Below are 20,119 nucleotides of genomic sequence, written 5' to 3' on the forward strand. Positions count from 1 at the left end.
AATTTTAGAGGTGTTTGCAAATTACACCTTTAAAGTTTAGAGATGTTTAGATTTTACACCCTAAAATTTTAGAATTTGGGGGTGTAAAATCCAAAAACTCCAAAACTTTAAGAGATAAAATCCAAATTTTAAAACGTTAGGGTGTAAAATCCAAATATCCTCAAATTTCAAGGGGTAAAATCCAAATTCTGAAATTTCAAAGTGTAAAATCTAAACACCCCAAACTTTAGGGGTGTAATTTGCAACTTACTCTTTTTTTCAATTTAAACAATATAATTTTTTTATAACTTCATTTGAGGGTAATTTTGCAAAGTTGGGTTTTCTAAACAAGAACACCAATTTGGGACAAAAGTACTAGCAATATTTATGACTTTTTTTTTTTTTTGAAGTATAAGTATGTCAGGCATTTATTATGATTTTTTATTTATATGAAACTATATATTCTACCAAAAATTTTAGGACCACAACTTATGCCACCACTTTCCTATGTGTCATGTGATTGACTGTGAGTAGTGGGAAAAAAAATAATGGATCCATGTAAAAGTGACAAGTAGTCAATTATAGTCTACCACATTATGATGGTTGTAGCAAAGTGTGTATAATAAGTTGTGGCACTATAATTACTTTTTTAAAAAAAATTTCATGTCAATATTCTAATGGAATGGTTAAATATACATAGAATCTCTATAAAAATAAATAAATAATTATAGGATCACTGGTGGCTCTACATGCAAGTAGGGGTGGTCACAGGACCGACTTGACTTGCAAAAAATTACATATATACACTAGTAAAAAAAAAAATTATATGTTAAGCTAACATATTGTGACCACCCTAATAAAAATGTTGAACGCCCTATCTTGAGAATTACAAAAAGTTGAGTTCAACAAAAATAAGAATAATTCTACATTTACAACATTTTCATAATAATTTTACAGCAAATCCAATTTAGTAATCTATTAATGATTCTAATTTGGACTCAATATTGATATTATTTTTTTACCCACCAATAACAGTTTTTTGCATAAGATTTATTGTAAATATATTGTAGATGTAGATGTAGATGTATCCTTACTTCAAAATTATTTATGCCCCCAAACATAATCCTTAATCCCTTTTATAAATAAATAAATAAAAAACTTAAATAACAACAATAAATATTAGCTCAAAATAACTACAAACATAAACCAAACAAAAACAAGATAAGACCAAACAACAACAAGTGATCTAATTATTCAACAAAAAGCCTACTATAAAACAAAAAGATAAAAATCGTTAAACATTCAAATTTGTAGCTCATTTAACCTATTCACTAAAAATAATCTTTAATTTCATTTTTCCCTAAAAAATGGTATCAAGAAAAATATTGTGGTTGTCAGTTCTCCTTAATAGTGATGACAGTTATATTCATTTTGGCTTTGTAGTCACAATAATTTTACTCTCCTTAGTGACTCAACTCAAAATTGTAGCAAATATTCAAGTTATCATTTTATTAGATTTTGAATAAATTAAATTTTTTAGTGACCATCCTAAAAAAAATTCCTAGAGGATAGAATCTATATATATTCTAAACTCAATTTAAAAAAAAGAAAACATAATTATAAATATTAATATGTCAAATCAAAAACTTATGTGCATGATTGTCAAAATCCCGATCTGATACTACGATCTTACGATTTTACGATCATCCCTACTCAAAACGATTTGGATCTTTCAAAGATTTTTGCAATCGTTCAGAATCGGTAGGATCGTATAATTCTAACGATCCCAAATGACCTTGATTTCTTGTAATCTTCTCTAACTTGATAGAAGGTTCAATTGGATCTAAATGAAAAATAAAATCCCAATAGACCAAGTTTTCCACTTTAATGTAGAGAGAGTGTTAGTTAAACCCAAATAAAAAATATGCTAACAGAGTGTCACATTTTGAGGTTTTTAACCGCTTTAAATGGTGCTTACAAATGGATACAGTGATATATGATAATTATATTAATGAACGTATAATTTATGTGATTATTTAAAATATCAATATGTATTTTTTGTTTTTTTTCTCAAATAATGTAGAATCTTACAATCCACGATTTGATTATACGATCCCACCTACCTCCCATGATCCCACCTACCTTCCACGATCCTACATAAAATCCCAATTTTGACAACTTTGCTTATGTGTCACAATATTATGGGACCGACAAAAAGCCAGATAGATTCTTCCCATGTATATATGTAAAGGGACGCATTTTAGCAAGTGTACTTTTATGGAAAGTCAAGGATGGCATGGAAAACTTTCCTTCTCTAGGCCAAACGGCCTTCTTTATATACCTTTAATTGAAAGGGCTGTCAATCATTGTGTTATGTTTGGTTTTTTATTTTTTGATGAAAATTGTGTTATGTTTGTTAGTTTGAGAGTAACAGAGTGCTAAAATGTGGAAAAGAGTAATAATGTCATTCTTTGCGATGGCCTTGCTTGTTTTTGATGGTGGAGTAGATGTAAAAGCTGAAGCAAGAAAAACTTTATCAGAAATTGATAAGAAATTGAAGCTTCTCAATAAGCCAGCAATCAAGAGCATTAAGGTATATTTTTCTATTATTTCATTTTTTTTTTTTTTCATTGTACTTGGGATAGTTCCATCATTTCCTTAACCATTCGAATCTATGTCAGGATTGCCTCTTATTTTCAATTTTTCTAAATTATGCAATGTGAAAGCTTTGATTGTTTTCCTCAAAAAAAGAGAAAAAAGAAAAAAAAAAAAAAGTTAAATCAAATTGGTATTCTTGAGTTGAGTGAGTTTGGAATTACCTCAATCAAAAGGATTATAGCAGCTCATAACTGATCATGTAATGATTTTCCTTGTTTATTACACTATGTTTGGTTCAGAAGGAAGAGGAGGGAAAGGAAGGGAAGGGTTGTGTTAAACAATAATTTGTTTTGGGTGAGTTTGGTTCAACTTTTTGTAAAATTACATAATGAAAAAGTGGAATTTTCAAAAAGTGCATAATTGAAAAGGTGCATTTTCAAAAAGTTGAGTGTTTGGTAAAAACTGTTAAAAAGTACTTTTTGAAAAAACTGAATGTTTGGCTGGCACTTATAAAAGTGACAGTTTGAGGGATAAATTACCAAAAAGGACAATGTATATATAAGAGCATCTCTAGCAGATTAGACAAATTTTTGTGCTGTTTGGACAATCAACAGTGACATTTATCTTTTGCCTATCCACTTTTTTAATTTTTATTTTGTAATCAAATTTATTCTTTAAAATTTGTCTATAGACAGTGACATTTAGCTAATTACTTAAAATTTGTTGTTAAAATATTATGAAAATATTGTGGTAATATTTTAAAATTGTGATTTCTAATACTTTTCCTTTTTTTTCCTCCATACGTTACCTTTTCCTTTTTTTTTTTCTCTTGTATTTTATCCACCACACACGTGTACACTATTTTGTCCACATCCTCTCCTTTTTCCCACACCTCCACCTTCCAGAAGGCTCTCTCATTCTTTCATTCTTTCCTTTTTCCTTTTCCGTTTTTTTCCAGAAGGCTCTCTCAATTCCAAAGCTCTTCGGCTCTCTCAATTTCTTCTCTTTTTTTTTTCTTTTTTTTTTCTTTTTTTTTTCCACTTGATTTCCAAAAGATCTCCACTTCCGCTTCTTGACTTATATGAAGCAAATTGCTCGCGGACCTGAACTAAAAATTGAGAAGCCTCACGACCTGAACTGAACACTGTGGGTTCGGTCTTTCTTCTTCTTCCTCTTCTTCTTCTTTCTTTCTGTCTTTCTATGTGTTTATGGTTGTTTGGCTATGGGTTTGTGCTATTTGATTTCTGTATTTTTGGATTGTGGTTTGTGTTTTGGGTAATGATTTTAATCTTCGTATTCATCTTCTTCTTCCTCTTCTTCTTCTTTCTTTCTGTCTTTCTATGTCTATTTTTGGTATGTGTTTTTGGATTGTGGCCGTGGGTTTGTGTTTTGGCCGTGGGTTTGTGCTATTTGATGGGTATTTCCGTAATTTTAATTTTGCAATGGTAACCTACTGAAAATGCGCGCGTTTTCATTTATGGACCCCTGAGGGTCCATAAAAATTTCCGCATTTCTCCTTATTTTTGGGCTTAACCAAACGCATATTTTGGTTCGGCTTTTTCAAAAAGCTCTTTTTGGGTTCAAAATGTGGAAACAAACGGGTAGAGTCGGTAGACCGCATATTACAATCATATGATGAGAGAAAAGAAAAGATGAGAAATTCAATCATATGAGCCCACATATTACAATCCTCCCATTTTGGGCAGAAATGAAGAAAAATGCTTCAACCAAAAAAGTGGGACCTAACATATTTGACTTTTCATGTTCTATAATTACATTTTTGTCTATTATTTTTTACTCTCTCAATTTTATGAGGGCATATAAGTAAAAAAGTATACACTTTTTTTTCCATTTCCTCTCTCTTTGTCAACCAAATATAGATATTTTCTTTCCATTTCTCTTTCCCTCCCTATATCCAAACACACCGAAAGGAAATATTTTCTTTTCTCTTCATTTCTATTTCCCTTCTCTTCCTCTTTTCCTTTCTCTTCCCTTTCCCTAGCTATAACCAAAAATGGTGTTAGCCTTATCTATGAGATAAAGATAACATGCATTAATGTCGGTTGCAGTTATAGTTATATAGTGAGATATTTTGATATTAATATTAAAGTATTTCCATTTGTGTGTTCTTGTAGAGTGAAGATGGAGATATCATTGATTGTGTTGATATTTACAAACAACCAGCTTTTGACCATCCTGCTTTAAAAAATCATACAATTCAGGTACATTTGCTTTCTTAACCTTATTCTCTCTATTTCACTTCAAGAAGAAAAAAAAAAAAAAAAAAAAAAAAAAAACCCTTATTCTCTCTCCATAGGAGGTTATTTATTATAATAATAAAAAAAGTTAATTTTGCTACAATATTAAAATATCTTGACACGATATTGTTGGGATAGAGCTGTAGAGAAGTCAAGTAAGATTTTTTTTTTGTATTTTTTCTTTTTTAAAGGAAGAGTTTGTTGATATATATATACCATTGCAACCTGAGAATTTCTAAAAGTTTTAAAGTAACTCTCACTAAATCCACCAAATGTTTTTAGAACCCTAACCAATCATTGTTAAATAAACAATTTAGATTTTATCTTGTTATCAATAACTTTAATATTAAAAAAAAAAATACTAACTAATTTTGTTTATTGGTATATATTAAGAAGATTCAGAAAATTAGTTATTGCTTCTTTTCCTGTAAAAAATACCCTTAAATTAATTAACCAAACACTTAAAAATGGGGTTAAAATAGTAAATTGGCAAAAAAGTTAGTTATTGTTTTTTTTACTGTAAAAAATACCTCTACCTAAAACTTAAAAATAAGGTTAAAATAGTAAATTGAAAAAAATAATAAATTCCTACTTCTACGTTAAAATACCTTCTTACTTCTTATAAATTCTTACTTTTACGTTGATTTAAATTTCTACTTCTACTCACTAACTCCTTACAAAATAGGATCACTTTTTTGTTAGTTTTAAAACTCCTCAAATCTACAAAACTTACCCACATATTCTTTTCTTTTTTTTAATACTTTATCACGATATAAAGTAGTCTTTACCTAAAAAATAGAAGAGCTTATGACCATGGGACTTTAATTTAAAATTTTATTTAATGTAAATATACTTACTAAATAATTTAATGTTCCATGTAACATGCAGATGAGACCAAACACTATTTTTGCCTCCGAGACTTCAACTACTGAACACGAGTCATCTCCAGCAATGTTAACTCAAACTTGGCAAAAGAGTGGAAGCTGTCCAAAAGGAACAGTAGCCATTCGCAGAGTTAAGAGGAAAGAGTTATTAAATGCTGATTCCCTCGAGCACTTTGGAAGGGACGGTCCACGGACTTCCTTTGCTGTAAACACAACAAATGACAAAAGTAATTTTTTTGGAAGCTTTCCCGCACCCGAACACTCGGTAATTATACGAACATATATATTTAGTGGCTTTATTTGTGAGCAAATATTCAGTACTCGAGGAGTAAAAGCGAAGCAGTAAAAAAAAAATAATAATAATGAATCTTACTAATTAAATATGTGGTAGAATCTGCGGCTATATTGCCATGTTCCAGGAATATCTAATAATTTTTTTGTTTTTGTCATAAACTTGAGTATTTGATATGGTTTTGCATGCAGTTGTGTTTCTAGAATTATGAGGAATGCATATAATAGATTTAATAGTTAAGAGGTAACATATTCATAAAATGAACAACTGAAATACACAAAAAGATGTGATTTGAAATGAAGAAATTCGCTCAAAAATAGAGATAATAGTTCTTGATAAAATTATGAGAGAAAGTCATTTGAGATTGTTTGGTCATATTTAGAGGAAAAATGATCAATGCATAGATGAGAAAATAGTGAGCTAATGCAAGTTGAAGAACAAAAAAAAAGGGTAGGGAAATACCAAAAATAACATCAATACAAGTAGTAAAAAGTAACATATCAATTAAGATAGTAACAAAGAGTATGATTATAAAAAAGAAAAAAAAATTGGTGAAAAAGAAGAATACACGTGGGAGATCTTGACTAATCTATTGTCCTTCTTATAAATAGATCAAAACATTGATTCATGGACGTAGATACACAGTTATTAGAGATTAATGGATGGTTTTGAATCTTTATAGTATTCACATAGGAGATTTTATGTTGGGGAAAATATGTATAATTTTTTACAAAGGTGTCTTTAATAAGACATTCTTCAAATTTTACTGAGAAGATTTTGTCAGTGTATCTACTTACACAATAGAAGAGCGGTATTTTTTTTTTTTTTATGTGAAAAAAGTAAAAAAAATCTGGAAGAATGATAATAGGGATACTATAAATTTTACTAGATAATTTTTACAAACTAATGTATAGTTAATCACAAAAAAAAAAAAAAAATGCTAAAATTGTTAGAAAGGTTACAGTGATATGGCAATTAGCGTAATTGGTTTCAACGTCTAATTTTTTTTTTTATTGGTGAGTGATGGCACATTAGCATGTAAAACTCATATCGTAAAACTTTTTAGTCTTCGTAATATCACTCGTAGGGAAAAAAAAATTTAAAAGAAAGAGAAGAAAAAAAAATAGTTTGATCCAAAGATCTAGCGCCATCTAAAAAAAATGTTTGTACGTTTCTCTTAACAATATATAGTTGAATATGATCCAAAGGGATTTTTTCTTGAATATATTGGTGGATAGAAAATTTTTCCATGTTAAATTTTGTCCTTCTAATTTTACTGTTTTGTTTGGTAATGCTTTGTGAACCAGTATGCAAATCTCTATGCAACGGAAAATAATTACATCGGTGCTAGAGGAGACATAAATCTTTGGGATCCTCTAGTTGAATCCTACAACGAAATCAGTAGTGCTCAAATTTCGCTTAAAAGCGGCTTTGTTGAGAATTTTGAAAGTATCGAAGCAGGCTGGATGGTTAGTTCATTATCCGAAACCTAAATCCCAATTTGTGGGTACATGATTAAAGCACATATTATATATTATTCATTAGAATTTGTCTACCAATTTTTTTTACTAATGAAAGGAAATTACCTATTCTTTATTTTCATTCTTAAGATGTGGTAATGTTATTTTCTCTTTTTTTAGGTCTACCCAAATTTATTTAATGCTGATGGTCAACCTCGATTATTTATACGTTGGACAGTAAGTACACTTTCACAAAATCAAAGATGGGAAATGCCATTCCTAATATGTTTTAGTTCCTTTAATATGTTTGAGTTCTTTATATATATATATATATATATATATATATATATATATATATATAAGCAACAAATAAGCTAAGAGCCTTATAATTTAGCTGGTAGTTTTTTATGTCTTCAATGGAGATATCCAGAATTTAAATTTTCTCATCTTCATTGTAGTTGTTGAATTATTAATATAAAAGAAAATGACAATATTAGTCTTTGTGTCTCAAAATATATATATATATATATATATATATATATATATATTAGTTTCTTTGGCAATCAACTTTTTGAATTACTCTGAATTTATACGGTAGTTCATTTTGTTCTTTTTTTCAGTTGGATGGATACCGACGTACAGGTTGCATTAACCTCAATTGTGCTGGGTTTGTTCAAACTAGCTCAGTTATCGCATTAGGTTCTACATTTTCGAATGTATCAACGCTGCACGGACCCCAATTTCAGATCAATATCCGCATTGACCATGTAATGAAATTCTCTCTCTCTCTCTCTCTCTCTCAAGAGATAGAGAGACACAACTCTTCTCACAAATTTTTTTACAATAGCTATGGTTGCAAATTGTTAGATAATAAAGTGATACGAGTGAATGTAATAGCTAACTAATGTGACAACGAATAACAATTTGTCAACTCTTCAAATTTTTTTTTTTTTTTTTTAAATTTCAACTATTATGCACATATCATTTTCATATTCTTTTATGTTTTCGATTTTAGGATCCAAGTACCAACCATTGGTGGCTACATTATTATAACGAGGTAGTAGGTTATTGGCCAGCAGAAATTCTGTGCTATTTGAAGGAGAAAGCCGCAATAGTAGCATGGGGAGGAGATGTTTATAGCAAAAATGTGAAGCCAGGCCATCCCTCTCACACTACAGCCTACATGGGGAGTGGGGAAGCTGCATCTGAACTTTTTGGTAGAGCAAATTTTATTACAAATATTAGGATCATTGATTATTCCCTCCAGCTGAAGTACCCTGATCCGGCATTCTTTGTTGTTGATGAGCCCAATTGCTACTCTGCTTTGATTTACAAAGCGCATCCTAAAAGTGAGCCCTATTTTTACTTTGGAGGGCATCCTGACAACAATTGTGTATATAATAAAAAATATCTAATGAAGCGAAAGATGATCTCATAAGACTGTCTTATGAAATATCCCCTTGTTCATGAGAGCAAGAAAGTTGAAAAAGATGTATTTCTTTTCTTTTCTTTTTATCTTTTGGTTAGAATATATGGGGAGGAGGAATTTGAATTTATCTTCATTTTAGGAGAATTGGGTAATATCATGTGCATTGTTGACAAAAAGCATTGTAATTTCAATAATTGAAAATTTTCACACAAGTTCAATTAATTATCATTTTTTATTTACTTGGCCAACCCCCACGTAATGTGATTGTGTGTGTATATATATATATATATTTCTAGAGAAAATCAGTAAATGCGACTTTTGTGTCACAATTTTTACTACAATCCTAACATATGCAATTGTGAGTGGTGGCGTGGTTTTAGAAGTATTAAATTAAATCTTGACTTTTTGAAAAGCAACAAATTAAATTCTAGAGTCAAATCATAAAGGAATAAAAAGGAACGAAATGAAATTGAATGCACTTAATAACGGAATAAAATGGAAATCAAATTAATGAAATGAAATGAAATCAAGTAATCTTATTTGGATATTTTAAAATAAATTAATGGAAAAGTAATAAGTAACTTTTTTTTTTTTATGGGAGTAATAAGTAACTTTGTTTGGAGTAACAGAAATAGAAATGAATATAATTATTTTTATAACAACATTACTATTATACCCCTATTTTAAAATAAATAACAAGATGTTTAGGAGTATTTTGGAAGTCACACATTTGAGGTAATGAGGAAAGAGAGAAGAATGTGTGTTTACTCCTATCCAAACAAAAGAATGGTCTTTCCTTAAAAACTCTCAAATAAGAAAATAGAATGAATATTCTAAAATGATTATTTTCATTCCATTCATCTCCGTGAGCCAAGAATGGCATAACCCAAGCGGAAAAAGGGGGCTCACAGTATCTCACCACAATGGACAAGACACCTTAGTAAATGCACAATTTTGGCTAGCCTAATGCAACCTTGTATGTCATTTTTGCTCAATTTTGTCTAAAATATGCATATTGCTAGCTTGCTATAATGCTTTTTTGCCAAAAAGAACAAACAATTTAAAAAAAAAATATTTATAATAAAAAAAGGTATAATGGGGTGATCATACCCTCTAAGTCTAGGTTTGCAAGCAGAAGAACTAGTAAACTATAACAGTTATCCGAGCCCCATAAAGACATTATTAGGAATTGAGTTAAGGCGTGGATATTTTTCAAGTATTTGCTAGTTCTCATTACGGGATTCGAATGTGGGACTTCTATCCCCAAACCATTTGGGAATAAGCTTAATGACTATTAGACCACTGCCGATAACAAATAAGTTTGATTAAGATTTGGCACGGAAGTTATTTTTAATTTCTTTTTGTTATCTTGTTTTGTTTTTTCTGTTTCTGGGGGGGGGGGGGGGGTGAGAAAGTGAATGCAAAAAAGTTAATGGACACTTTTATCCGTATCTATGGTGATGGAGGTGGAAATCTAAAAATGGTTGGCAAATGAAAAAAAGTGTTACAACAAAACAAAATATAAAAAAGTAAGCAAGTACCATTCACAACAAAGCCAGGTCATTGTATAGTAGGAGGACTAGTTCTAGTTCTACCATGTAGGGCCCACAACTCCGCACTTTTGCTCTTTTCCTTTTGTTAAAGAAGATGAGATCTTATAAGGAAATGAGGAATCCCTAAAGACAAGCTCACCCACTTCATCTCTCTGTCTCTGTCTCTCTCTGCGCTCTTTTACATCCCTATCTTAATTCAACAACTCACGCTTTTCCTGTTCTTTCCTCACTTCATCTTCGAAAGCTCCTTTTTTCTCTGAGCCCCGAGTTCTCTGAAATCGCTTAGTTTCCGAGAGTGTTGTCTTTTGTTTATTCAGAAATCGCTTTGTCTTGTAAGAGGGAAGTTCCACTCTACTCTTCTGGAACCGTGGGTTGACCTTGATTTTTCAAGTTTCTGCAACTGGGTTTTCTTTTTTGGAGTTCAGTTTGGGTTCTTGGCTGTTGAGAAATCAGCCAATTTCTGAGAAAGTCAAGGTTTTTGGTTTCTGCAAGTGGGTTTTATTTTTGGAGGTCTGTTTGAGTTCTGGGCTACTGAGAAATCAGCCAAATTTCGAGAAAGTTAAGGTTTTTGGTATCTGGGTTTGATTTGTATTGGATTTCTGCAAGTGGGTTTTTTTGGAATTAGAGGTCTAGTTCATGAAATCCATCCGTGGATTTCATGTAAGACTGAGTTTTTGTTATTGGGGTTTGTTTTGAATTGTAGAGAAAAAAAAAAAAAAAAGAAGAGAGAATGAAAGCTGGGAAAGATGAGGAGAAGATCATGGGGCCCATGTTCCCAAGGCTTCATGTTAATGATACAGAGAAAGGAGGGCCAAGAGCACCTCCAAGGAACAAGATGGCTCTCTATGAACAGCTAAGTATTCCCTCCCAGAGGTTCAATACGGGGGTTTTGCCTCTTACACACCCAAATAACACTAGCAGTAGGGTTCTCCCAGCATCCTCAAGCCAGGTAATTGTTACTTGTTAGAACTAAGAACTTGTTTGTTTGCTTTGTTTATCATGTTTTCTTGTGGAGTATTACCTTTTGATCTTTTTATTCTCGAATTATAAGTTACTAGGCTGGAGGTTGCTTGTGAAATCATGTTTAACAGTGAATAGTGATGTACTGATGTACCATAACTTTGGTTTTTAAATTGATGATTTAGTTGTTATTCTTAATGAAGAATGATAGAGAGGATGTAAAATCATGTTCTGCTGTTTTTATTGGGTTGAGTCATAGTTGATAGAATTGCTTGTGATTTTGGTTTTTAATGTGCTTGAAACGTTGTTCAAGGGAGGAACGAGGTGATTGTTTAGCCAATGCGCTATAGATCAACTCGCACCTCCTCCCCTTAAAGTGATGAACCGTAACTTTGGTCCCAATCTGATGATTTAGTTGTAATTCTTAATGAAGAATGATAAGAGGGATATACAATCAGGTTCTGCTGTTTTAATTGGGTTGATTCATAGGTGATAGAACAGCTTGTAATTTTGGATTTTAATGGACTTGAAAGATTGTTCAAGGGAAGAGATGAGGGGATTGTTTAGCCAATAAGATATAGCTCAACTGGCACCTCCTCTGATTATAAGCTCTAGGTGGAGGGTGTGGTCATGGCCTCATGGGTTCAAGACCCATTGGTTTTGTGTGGATAACTTACCAATGATAAAGGGGGGAGAGAGAGAGAGAGAGAGAGAGAGATTTGGGGATTTTTTAATAGGAAAAGTTAACAAATGTTCTAAGGGCATTGGTTTAGGAAATGTTTTTAGAAACTTTTTATGGGAAAAGAAAAAAACAACTTATTTTTTTGACAGCTTTTTTATATTTTCCATGAAAGTGGCATCAGAAGTTTCATAAAATGGCACATTTACAAATGCCTTAAGGCCACTTGTTAACCGGACCCTTATTTAATTTAGTTATAAATATTATATCTTTCCTTCTCCACTCAAATGGTAGAATTCCAAGAAAGGCATGAAAATTTATGCTCTATGTAGGAGCTTGCAGGAATTATTTCTTGTGAAAATAACCCCAGCTGCATGGTTTTAGTATTAGGCAGTATGTATATCTATATTTGTGGTTTTCTTACATATCCAGAAAAAAATTATGTTCTTTCATGTTTGAACACCCTTGAATATAGAGTAGCATATTCACATGGACCAATACTAGGGTACTACACGAACAACTTAGTTCTAATGTTTCTGATTATGGGGAGTGATCTATGTTTGTAGGGGAGTGGCCTTGAAAGAAATTTTCACTTTCCGCTTCACGATCCTTCACCAACGCCCACTCACCGGGCGGAGACATTTCTTGCTCAACAATCTGAAGGGTCAAGTTTGAACAACTCATTGGCACAACTTGAGCAAAGAAACGGAGTAGGAGATGAAGATGACTTTCTTGTTCCTGTATTTGTTCAATCAGGGGCAGGTAGTAGAACTCAAAATAGTGTAGATAGGGAAAAACTCACTCCCTTTAATCCTAGGTATTCTGGTCGTTCCATAAAACACCAAAATTTTTGTGATAAGGATCCAAAATTAATGACCTCCCTGGGTCCTGATTTGAGAAAAGAAGTGAGATGTGAGATTGAAGAGGTCCCAAAAGTGAGTGGTCCAAGTCATTCAGCAAAATCTAAAACAAATCTATCAACCAAAGAAAAGATTGAAGGGCTTGTGAAGGAGTCTAATGCAATTCCAGATCAAGAGTATCAAGATTTCCCTGTGACTAATATATGCAATTTAGATGATTCTGATTTACAACAAGAGTTCAGAACCAGGTCACAGCCAATTGACAATGGACTTGTTGGGTCTATAAGGGAGGGAGATGTTGCCCATCAAAGAAGAGTCTCTCATTGTAGGGAGGATGACAGCAGTCCCAATGAGGCTGATAATGACTTTCAATATTGTGGAGACAGGTCAAATGTGTCACTACAAATGGCAAACGTAGACAAGGGTGATGATGTCTCTGAGACCTCCATGGTGGATTCTATATCAGGCTTGGATATCTCTCCAGATGATGTTGTCGGAATGATAGGTCAGAAACATTTCTGGAAAGCAAGAAGAGCGATTGCCAAGTAAGTCTCCATTCTCATTGATATGCACTCAAATATGGTGCCTCATGGTGATTTCAAAGTTCAAGGATGCAATGTGAAACTTTTCTTAAACTATACAGAATGTTGATATATGCTCATATTGGTAATGACCATAGCACTCCCGTGCTATCTCACTTTAATGTGATACTTATACTTCAGTATCAGAAAATGGCAATCATAAGGTATTAAAAAATGCTCCATATTTATGTGGAAATACAACCGCAACAAAGATGGAGTTAGAGGGTCGGAACTTTATTTTTTTTGGTCATTAAATGGTCAAGAACATTAACCTTTGAAAAAAATAGAATTTGTGATAGCATAATTGACTAGAGATCACGCCTCATGAAACAGAGGTCACTAGTTTGAATCTCCCCTTCCCCCTCCTCTTGGAGGAAAAAAATCTATGGAATTTATTTTTCCACATTATAAATAGTAAACATAATTTATCCAGATTTAATAATTCTTCCAGTAATTCTCTTAACTTGTGCTGTTACTAAGGTAACTTCAGTTTTGTTTTAGGGCTTCAAGTGATAGCCAAGTGGTAATGACATCCTTTGTGATGCCCCATGTCTATGATTTGAACCCTACGACCCCCCACCCACCATTTACTTATCAAAAAAATTCCAGCTTTGTTTCCAAAACTTTTGTATGTTGGCTTCTTATATCCATTTATTCTAGTCATGTTCCGATTGAAGAATTTGTACATGTCACCTCTGTACTTAGCCTTGGCAATCTTTGATTGTAGTTGATGACTGTAAAGAGATATAGAATATTTGAGAGTCTTCTTAAGTTTATGGAATGTGATTTAAATTCTAGATATTTTTTTTCTTGGAGAACCGTAGTGATCACTGTACTGGAAAATTAAAAGTCCTATCCACTGAGCTGCTATATTGTATCTTTTGGGAAATCTTTATATCCTGTTCTCTCAGTCAGTCAAATTAAAGCTGCATTAGATTGTCGTGTGCAGTGCGAAATACTAACATTAGGAGTATAGATATCTATTTTGAACTGAAGAGTTGCAGTTATGTCTTCGAGGTTTGGGAGAACTCTTAGTGTGTAGTCACAAGATCCCTTCTAAAGTGGCTTTTTTGCATGTACAAAGGCCCTTGATGATATTTTTACAGTGAATGCTGGATCATCTTACAACAGGGAAATGAGCAATCCTAATAGAGGTATTTTGCACAAGGCCACCCCCGAGACAGTAAATCATCTCAGTATTCATTGTCCTTTACCGACTGCTTTTTCAGATGTATACCTGTCTCGGTTTATTATTGCTTATTTTCCTGGTGAACATGGGGGTACTTTTCCTATTATGGCAATCGAGGGTGTGGAGCAAGAAGAGCAAGTGGTGTGATATGATCCTTGGAGCTGTTATTGGGTGGATCTTGGAGAGTATTGACAATGTGGAATTGTTAGTGGGCATGGTGACGAGGTGGATAATTCTCATATATAGTATCTTGGTGGTTCTATTTTGGAGGTTTTTGTGGGGTTGGGAGTCCTGTTCTTTTTATCCTTTCTCTGAGTGTACATTGTTCCCCCTTTGTACAAATTTTACATCTTCCACTTTAATAAGATTTGAAGCGCTGTCCATGCAAATCAGAAAAAATATATAATTTGTACATATGTACATGTGAATTATTAATTTATGAAGTTACATCTTGCATTTCCTATTTGGTTTCATTGTCCTGAGGATTGTATCTGATGTACTCACAAGTGAATTGTTGTACATTGTAATTGTAATTATGATTTTGATGCTGTAGTTACAATAAAGAAAGAAGAGTGTAAATCATGTACCTTGTTTTTGAATTACAATTTTTTTTTCCCGCTAGAAGCTGTATCATGTATTTTGCTTCCCCTTTGCATCTTTTGCACTAAGATTTTATATGAAATTTTTTGCTAAGTGGTTGTAAGGAAATTTGTTGAAGCACTGTTTATGCTAGCATCTCAAGTTTTTAAAATTTTCACGTGTACAATTGTATTTCTGTGCCCAAGATATTACCTTCTTCTGTTTGGTGAAATTGTGTATTCTTCAAGGATTGTTATCAGCAGAGTTAATTCCACGTAGAGTTAGAAAGAGGTTTCTGTCTTTGGTGAATGAAGTCAGTGGAGAAGCAGATACTTGTGTGCAGAGAAACATATATTTTTATAATTAATAAATGTTGCAAGTTTTGAGGTTTTGTTGTTTCTGATGTAAATAGTGCAAGATTTAATAATAAAAAATTGTTAAATATAAACAAATTAAATTAATTCACTCGCCCAAAGTATATGCCTAGTAAGCTTTGCATATGGTGAGACTTGAGAGTTTTGAGGGACTGTAAATTGCAGCTTAGCCCGTCAAATACTTCCTTCGTCTCAAATTGTACGTCAACTTTTGTGGGTTATTTTGGTCTATATGATGATCCTTCTAAAATGATGCTATCTGGTGCTTGATTCAACTAGAGCCAGTTGAATTTCTGGTATTACCTTAAGTTGGTTATATGTCTATGGAAGCTGCATTTGATATATTGTCTCATTTTGTTCTTGATCCAACTCCTCTTACTCTTTACAGTCAGCAAAGAGTATTTGCCGTGCAAGTCTTTGAGTTGCATAGATTAATAAAGGTAAGGTGGTCTTTGCCACTGGTTAGTAGCTTCTGGTGGTCTGAAAATGCTTTGCGTATTTATTTCATTTACGTATAACTTGATTGACCTAAAAAGCATGTAGCCAAATTCTTTTTATTCAACAGGTCCAACGACTGATTGCTGGATCTCCACATCTTTTGCTTGAAAATGGTGCTTATCTGGGCAAATCTTCATTGAAAGTTTCTCCAGCAAAGAAACTTCCATCTGATTATGTTGTGAAACCACCAGCACACATCACTAAGCGCAAAGATAATTCTGAGAAGCCAAACCATAAAATGGAATGTTCTGCGGAAAATGCAGTTGGGAAGACATCTCTTTCCACTGTGAAAAATGGTAGTCAGCCTTCAAATTTCGGGCCTTATCTAGAAAACTCTCGGCCATCACCAGCAGCTACTGATGGTAAAATGGGTCCTTGGGGTTTTCATCAGTCACCTGGGCATCAATGGTTGATTCCTGTAATGACTCCGTCTGAAGGGCTTGTATACAAGCCTTATCCTGGACCTGGGTTTATGGGAACAGTTTGTGGAGGATGTGGACCATTCAGTCCAGCTCCCTTGACAGGTAGCTTCATAAATCCAAATTATGGGGTTCCATCTCCTCATCATCATCCAGGAATTGGCATGCTTCCCGGTACTGCTCCAATTGGTCATACGTACTTCCCTCCATATGGCATGCCAGTCATGAATCCAGCCATGTCAGGTTCAGTAAACCGGTTTGCTGGACCTGGTTCACATGGTCAAACTGGTCAGTTATCAGGAGGGGAAGCCAACCCTAATATGCAGCATCAGAGTTCATGTAATGTGCCAAATCAAAAAAGTAGAGCTGCTTCACAAGCTGTGAAATTTCAGGTATCTAAAGACTCCGAATTTCAAGGAAGCACAGCAAGTAGTCCCAGTGAGCGAGCACAAAGTGTTGAGATTCGTCACACTGCAGATGGGAGAGATGCACTATCCCTTTTTCCTATGGCTCCAGTAGTCCCAGAAGCAGCTCCTCAGCCTTGTGAAACTGACCAGCCAACACGAGTGATCAAAGTTGTGCCACATAATCCTAGATCGGCAACTGAATCAGCAGCTCGAATTTTCCAATCTATACAAGAAGAGAGAAAGCAGCATGACTCAGTTTAGTTCATTTATTTGTTAATCACCTTTTGGCAAATGATCATGTGCTCATCTAAGTTGGGGTGGTGCTTGGTCATTTACTCTCTTAACTTTTTTTGGTATGATGCTTGTAATGTGTTGTCTCTGTTTGTTTTATAATTGTGACCTACTTGTACAACGTATTCATATGTAGATATGTTTCTGGAAGATATGTTGTCACTTTAAGTTTGTGTTGGACTTTTGGCAGAGGTGGCAATGCTGTTGTAGCGGAGGATTGGTTATCACTTATAAATTCGATAGTTATTAAAAAAATATGAAAGAGATATTTATGTCTTTTTTTGTTTTTTTTTTTTTTAGGGGGGGGGGGGTAATAAAAGAGATATTTATGTCAAATGAACACATTTTTGTTTTTGTTGATTGATTTCAGTGATGAGAAGTTTTTTGGATGTATGATGATTGTTTGTTTTATTATTATTTAGGTATCTTTTTTGTATAAAAAAAAATTAGCAGAAAGTTGCAAATTCTATTGCAAAATGCTAGCCAAGTCAACTAATATTACAGCATGACAAGATTTTACTAATGAAGCTAATTGAAATTCATGTCAATGTCTAAAATATTGTTCAAAAACATATCATACTAGGGATAGGTCATATTGTTCAAAAACATATCATACTAGGGGTTTACCTATCGAGCATCGGTTGGTTTTGAGGACTATGGCAATTGGTGACAAATTAGACGGCCAAAATTTGAATTTATCGAATCGAGTGTTGGATTTTTCACAATTAGAATAACCACAATTAGACACATAGTTACACACACAAATGTATAATTTTTCTATCTAATAAGTATGTGTTAGGGTATTTTTTTTTTTTTACACCTAATTTTATTTGGGTACCACCTATTTATTTTCAAACACCACTAATAAGTTGATGGGGTTTTCCCATATATTTTTTGCTCTATTATTATGTTAATCACAAATGTTTCATATCTCATTATCTAAATTGGGTTATAATATAAGTCATCACAAAAAGCCCAAAAACTCATATTTTATCCAATTTTATTATCATATTCTATTTAAAACCCAAGAATACTTATGCTTGGCAATATTTAAGAAGCCCATGATTCAAGTCCATGGCAAAACAATTTTATCAATAGAATTCAAATCCATGATCAAAGCTCATGATTTAAACACATGGCAATTTATTTATCCAAAACCCAATTCTCATTGGCAACATCAAAGCCCAATTTTTATTGAAAACATCAAAACCTAATTCTCATTGGCAACATCAAAAGCCCAACTTACGTTGGCACTATTTAAAGCACAATTTTCATTGACAACATCAAAGTCCAATTCTCATTAGCAACATCAAAAGTCCAACTTACGTTGGCACTATTTAAAGCTCATTTCTCATTGGCAATATCAAAACCCAATTCTCATTGGCACTACTAAAAGCCCAAGTTAACTACTTGACACTATTCTATCAAAAGCTCAAGGTTATTAAATACTCGGCAAAATACTATATCATAATTATTCTTAAACATATTATTACAATATTACAAGCTCATGGAATTTATGAATTATCTATTCTCAAAACCCATGGCAATCATCTTGTAAAAGCCCATAGAAAGTTATGATTGTTAGACCCATGACATATATTTATTGTTATAAACCCGTGAAATACATGGACATCATTTGCATCGACATCCATAATATACGCCTTCGACACTCATGGTAAACATTCAAACCCACAAGCTCATCAATTAAGTTATGATACGATTATTAGAAACCATGAACATTATTGCAACATGGAATTAATTAAAGTAAATAGTATTTACAAAAGTATTTTGAAACTTGTCCTATTATTTCAAACATTACAACTAATTGCTCAAAGGTCCATTGCAAGTATTTATGAAAAACCCAAAAATATTTACTAATAAAATCCATGAGGGGGGGAGGCCTCTCTAAAGATTTCTATCATTGACTACATTCTGCAGAAATTCAGCCCCTATTAAGCTTCCCTTAAGCTTCCCCAAGCTCTCTAGAGCTTACTCACAACCTTTCTCAGCCTATAGTCACCATAACACCAACATTCACCACCTTACTTACACCTTCCTACTCCATAAACGTCCCATAACTGACCAAAGGACAGCGACCCTCTCTGAAATTTTGGGTTTGTTTGCTATATTGCTCGTGGTTTAGCCTCCCTCAAGCTCACCACTCATCATCCTTAGCCCACACTCATCTAATCTCAGATGTTCTCTCCCCCTTTTCACACAAACACAACCCATAAATGTCTCTCAACTAGTCATAAATAGACCACCCACAAAAATTCCTTAATCTTGGTGTTAATCCCATCTTACTCACTCAAAATAGCTCACATTCACCTCATTCATGTCTTATAAACACACACTCACCAAAATCTTAGCTTAATACTTGCTGCACTGAGCTGGGGATCTCTCTCTCCCTTCATTCCATCCTATTTTTCCTCTTTTATTTGTAACAATGGATCCTTTAATCTTTGTTTGTTATTATTATGATGAAGGATATACTGTATTTATAACAATTGAATTTTTCCCTCACATTGATGTAATGATGGCTGAAAGTACTATAAGTTCCCCTAACCGAGACACACAAGGACCCCCAGGACTGAACATTTTCCTAAATCTATTTAATCATTGACTGCTGGACTCTAAGTATAATTTCACCCCTACCGCTGGAGATAATACAGTACCGCTAGAGGACTGATTTGAACTATGACGCAGTAAAAAGACTAATAATATAACAAACTAACAACACTAACGTGTTTATTATGCTTTATTGTTGTCTTCTTGTTAGGGTGCAGCCTCTATCTCTTGTTTGGGCGGACTTACACCACACCGATAACC

The 20,119-nt window shown here is 33.2% G+C and overlaps 2 protein-coding genes across 2 annotated transcripts; both read left to right on the forward strand.

The window, feature by feature from the left end:
* Window positions 1-2,440: 2,440 nt before the first annotated feature.
* On the forward strand, window positions 2,441-10,917 carry LOC115977807. The gene is made up of 8 exons (XM_031099831.1): window positions 2,441-2,572; window positions 4,713-4,799; window positions 5,724-5,984; window positions 7,319-7,480; window positions 7,652-7,708; window positions 8,092-8,238; window positions 8,487-8,864; window positions 10,771-10,917. The coding sequence occupies exons 1-8, from the start codon at window positions 2,441-2,443 to the stop codon at window positions 10,915-10,917; spliced, it is 1,371 nt and encodes a 456-aa protein (XP_030955691.1).
* Window positions 10,498-17,562, forward strand: LOC115972508 (protein EARLY FLOWERING 3-like). Its single transcript, XM_031092822.1, has 4 exons — window positions 10,498-11,402; window positions 12,659-13,497; window positions 16,064-16,115; window positions 16,241-17,562. The coding sequence occupies exons 1-4, from the start codon at window positions 11,184-11,186 to the stop codon at window positions 17,258-17,260; spliced, it is 2,130 nt and encodes a 709-aa protein (XP_030948682.1). The 5' UTR covers window positions 10,498-11,183; the 3' UTR covers window positions 17,261-17,562.
* Window positions 17,563-20,119: the final 2,557 nt, after the last annotated feature.

Source organism: Quercus lobata, chromosome 2 (assembly GCF_001633185.2).
Source record: "Quercus lobata isolate SW786 chromosome 2, ValleyOak3.0 Primary Assembly, whole genome shotgun sequence".
Taxonomy (NCBI): Eukaryota; Viridiplantae; Streptophyta; class Magnoliopsida; order Fagales; family Fagaceae; genus Quercus; species Quercus lobata.

Bases quoted from the DNA above. Each gene is read 5' to 3' on its own strand.
- LOC115977807 (XM_031099831.1), top strand. From the start codon at position 2,441: ATGTCATTCTTTGCGATGGCCTTGCTTGTTTTTGATGGTGGAGTAGAT. The intron at 7,709-8,091 runs GTAAGTACACTT...TCTTTTTTTCAG, and splicing joins GATTATTTATACGTTGGACA to TTGGATGGATACCGACGTAC. The intron at 8,865-10,770 runs GTATATAATAAA...TTGTTTATTCAG, and splicing joins GGCATCCTGACAACAATTGT to AAATCGCTTTGTCTTGTAAG.
- LOC115972508 (XM_031092822.1), top strand. From the start codon at position 11,184: ATGAAAGCTGGGAAAGATGAGGAGAAGATCATGGGGCCCATGTTCCCA. The intron at 11,403-12,658 runs GTAATTGTTACT...CTATGTTTGTAG, and splicing joins TCCCAGCATCCTCAAGCCAG to GGGAGTGGCCTTGAAAGAAA. The intron at 16,116-16,240 runs GTAAGGTGGTCT...TTTATTCAACAG, and splicing joins AGTTGCATAGATTAATAAAG to GTCCAACGACTGATTGCTGG.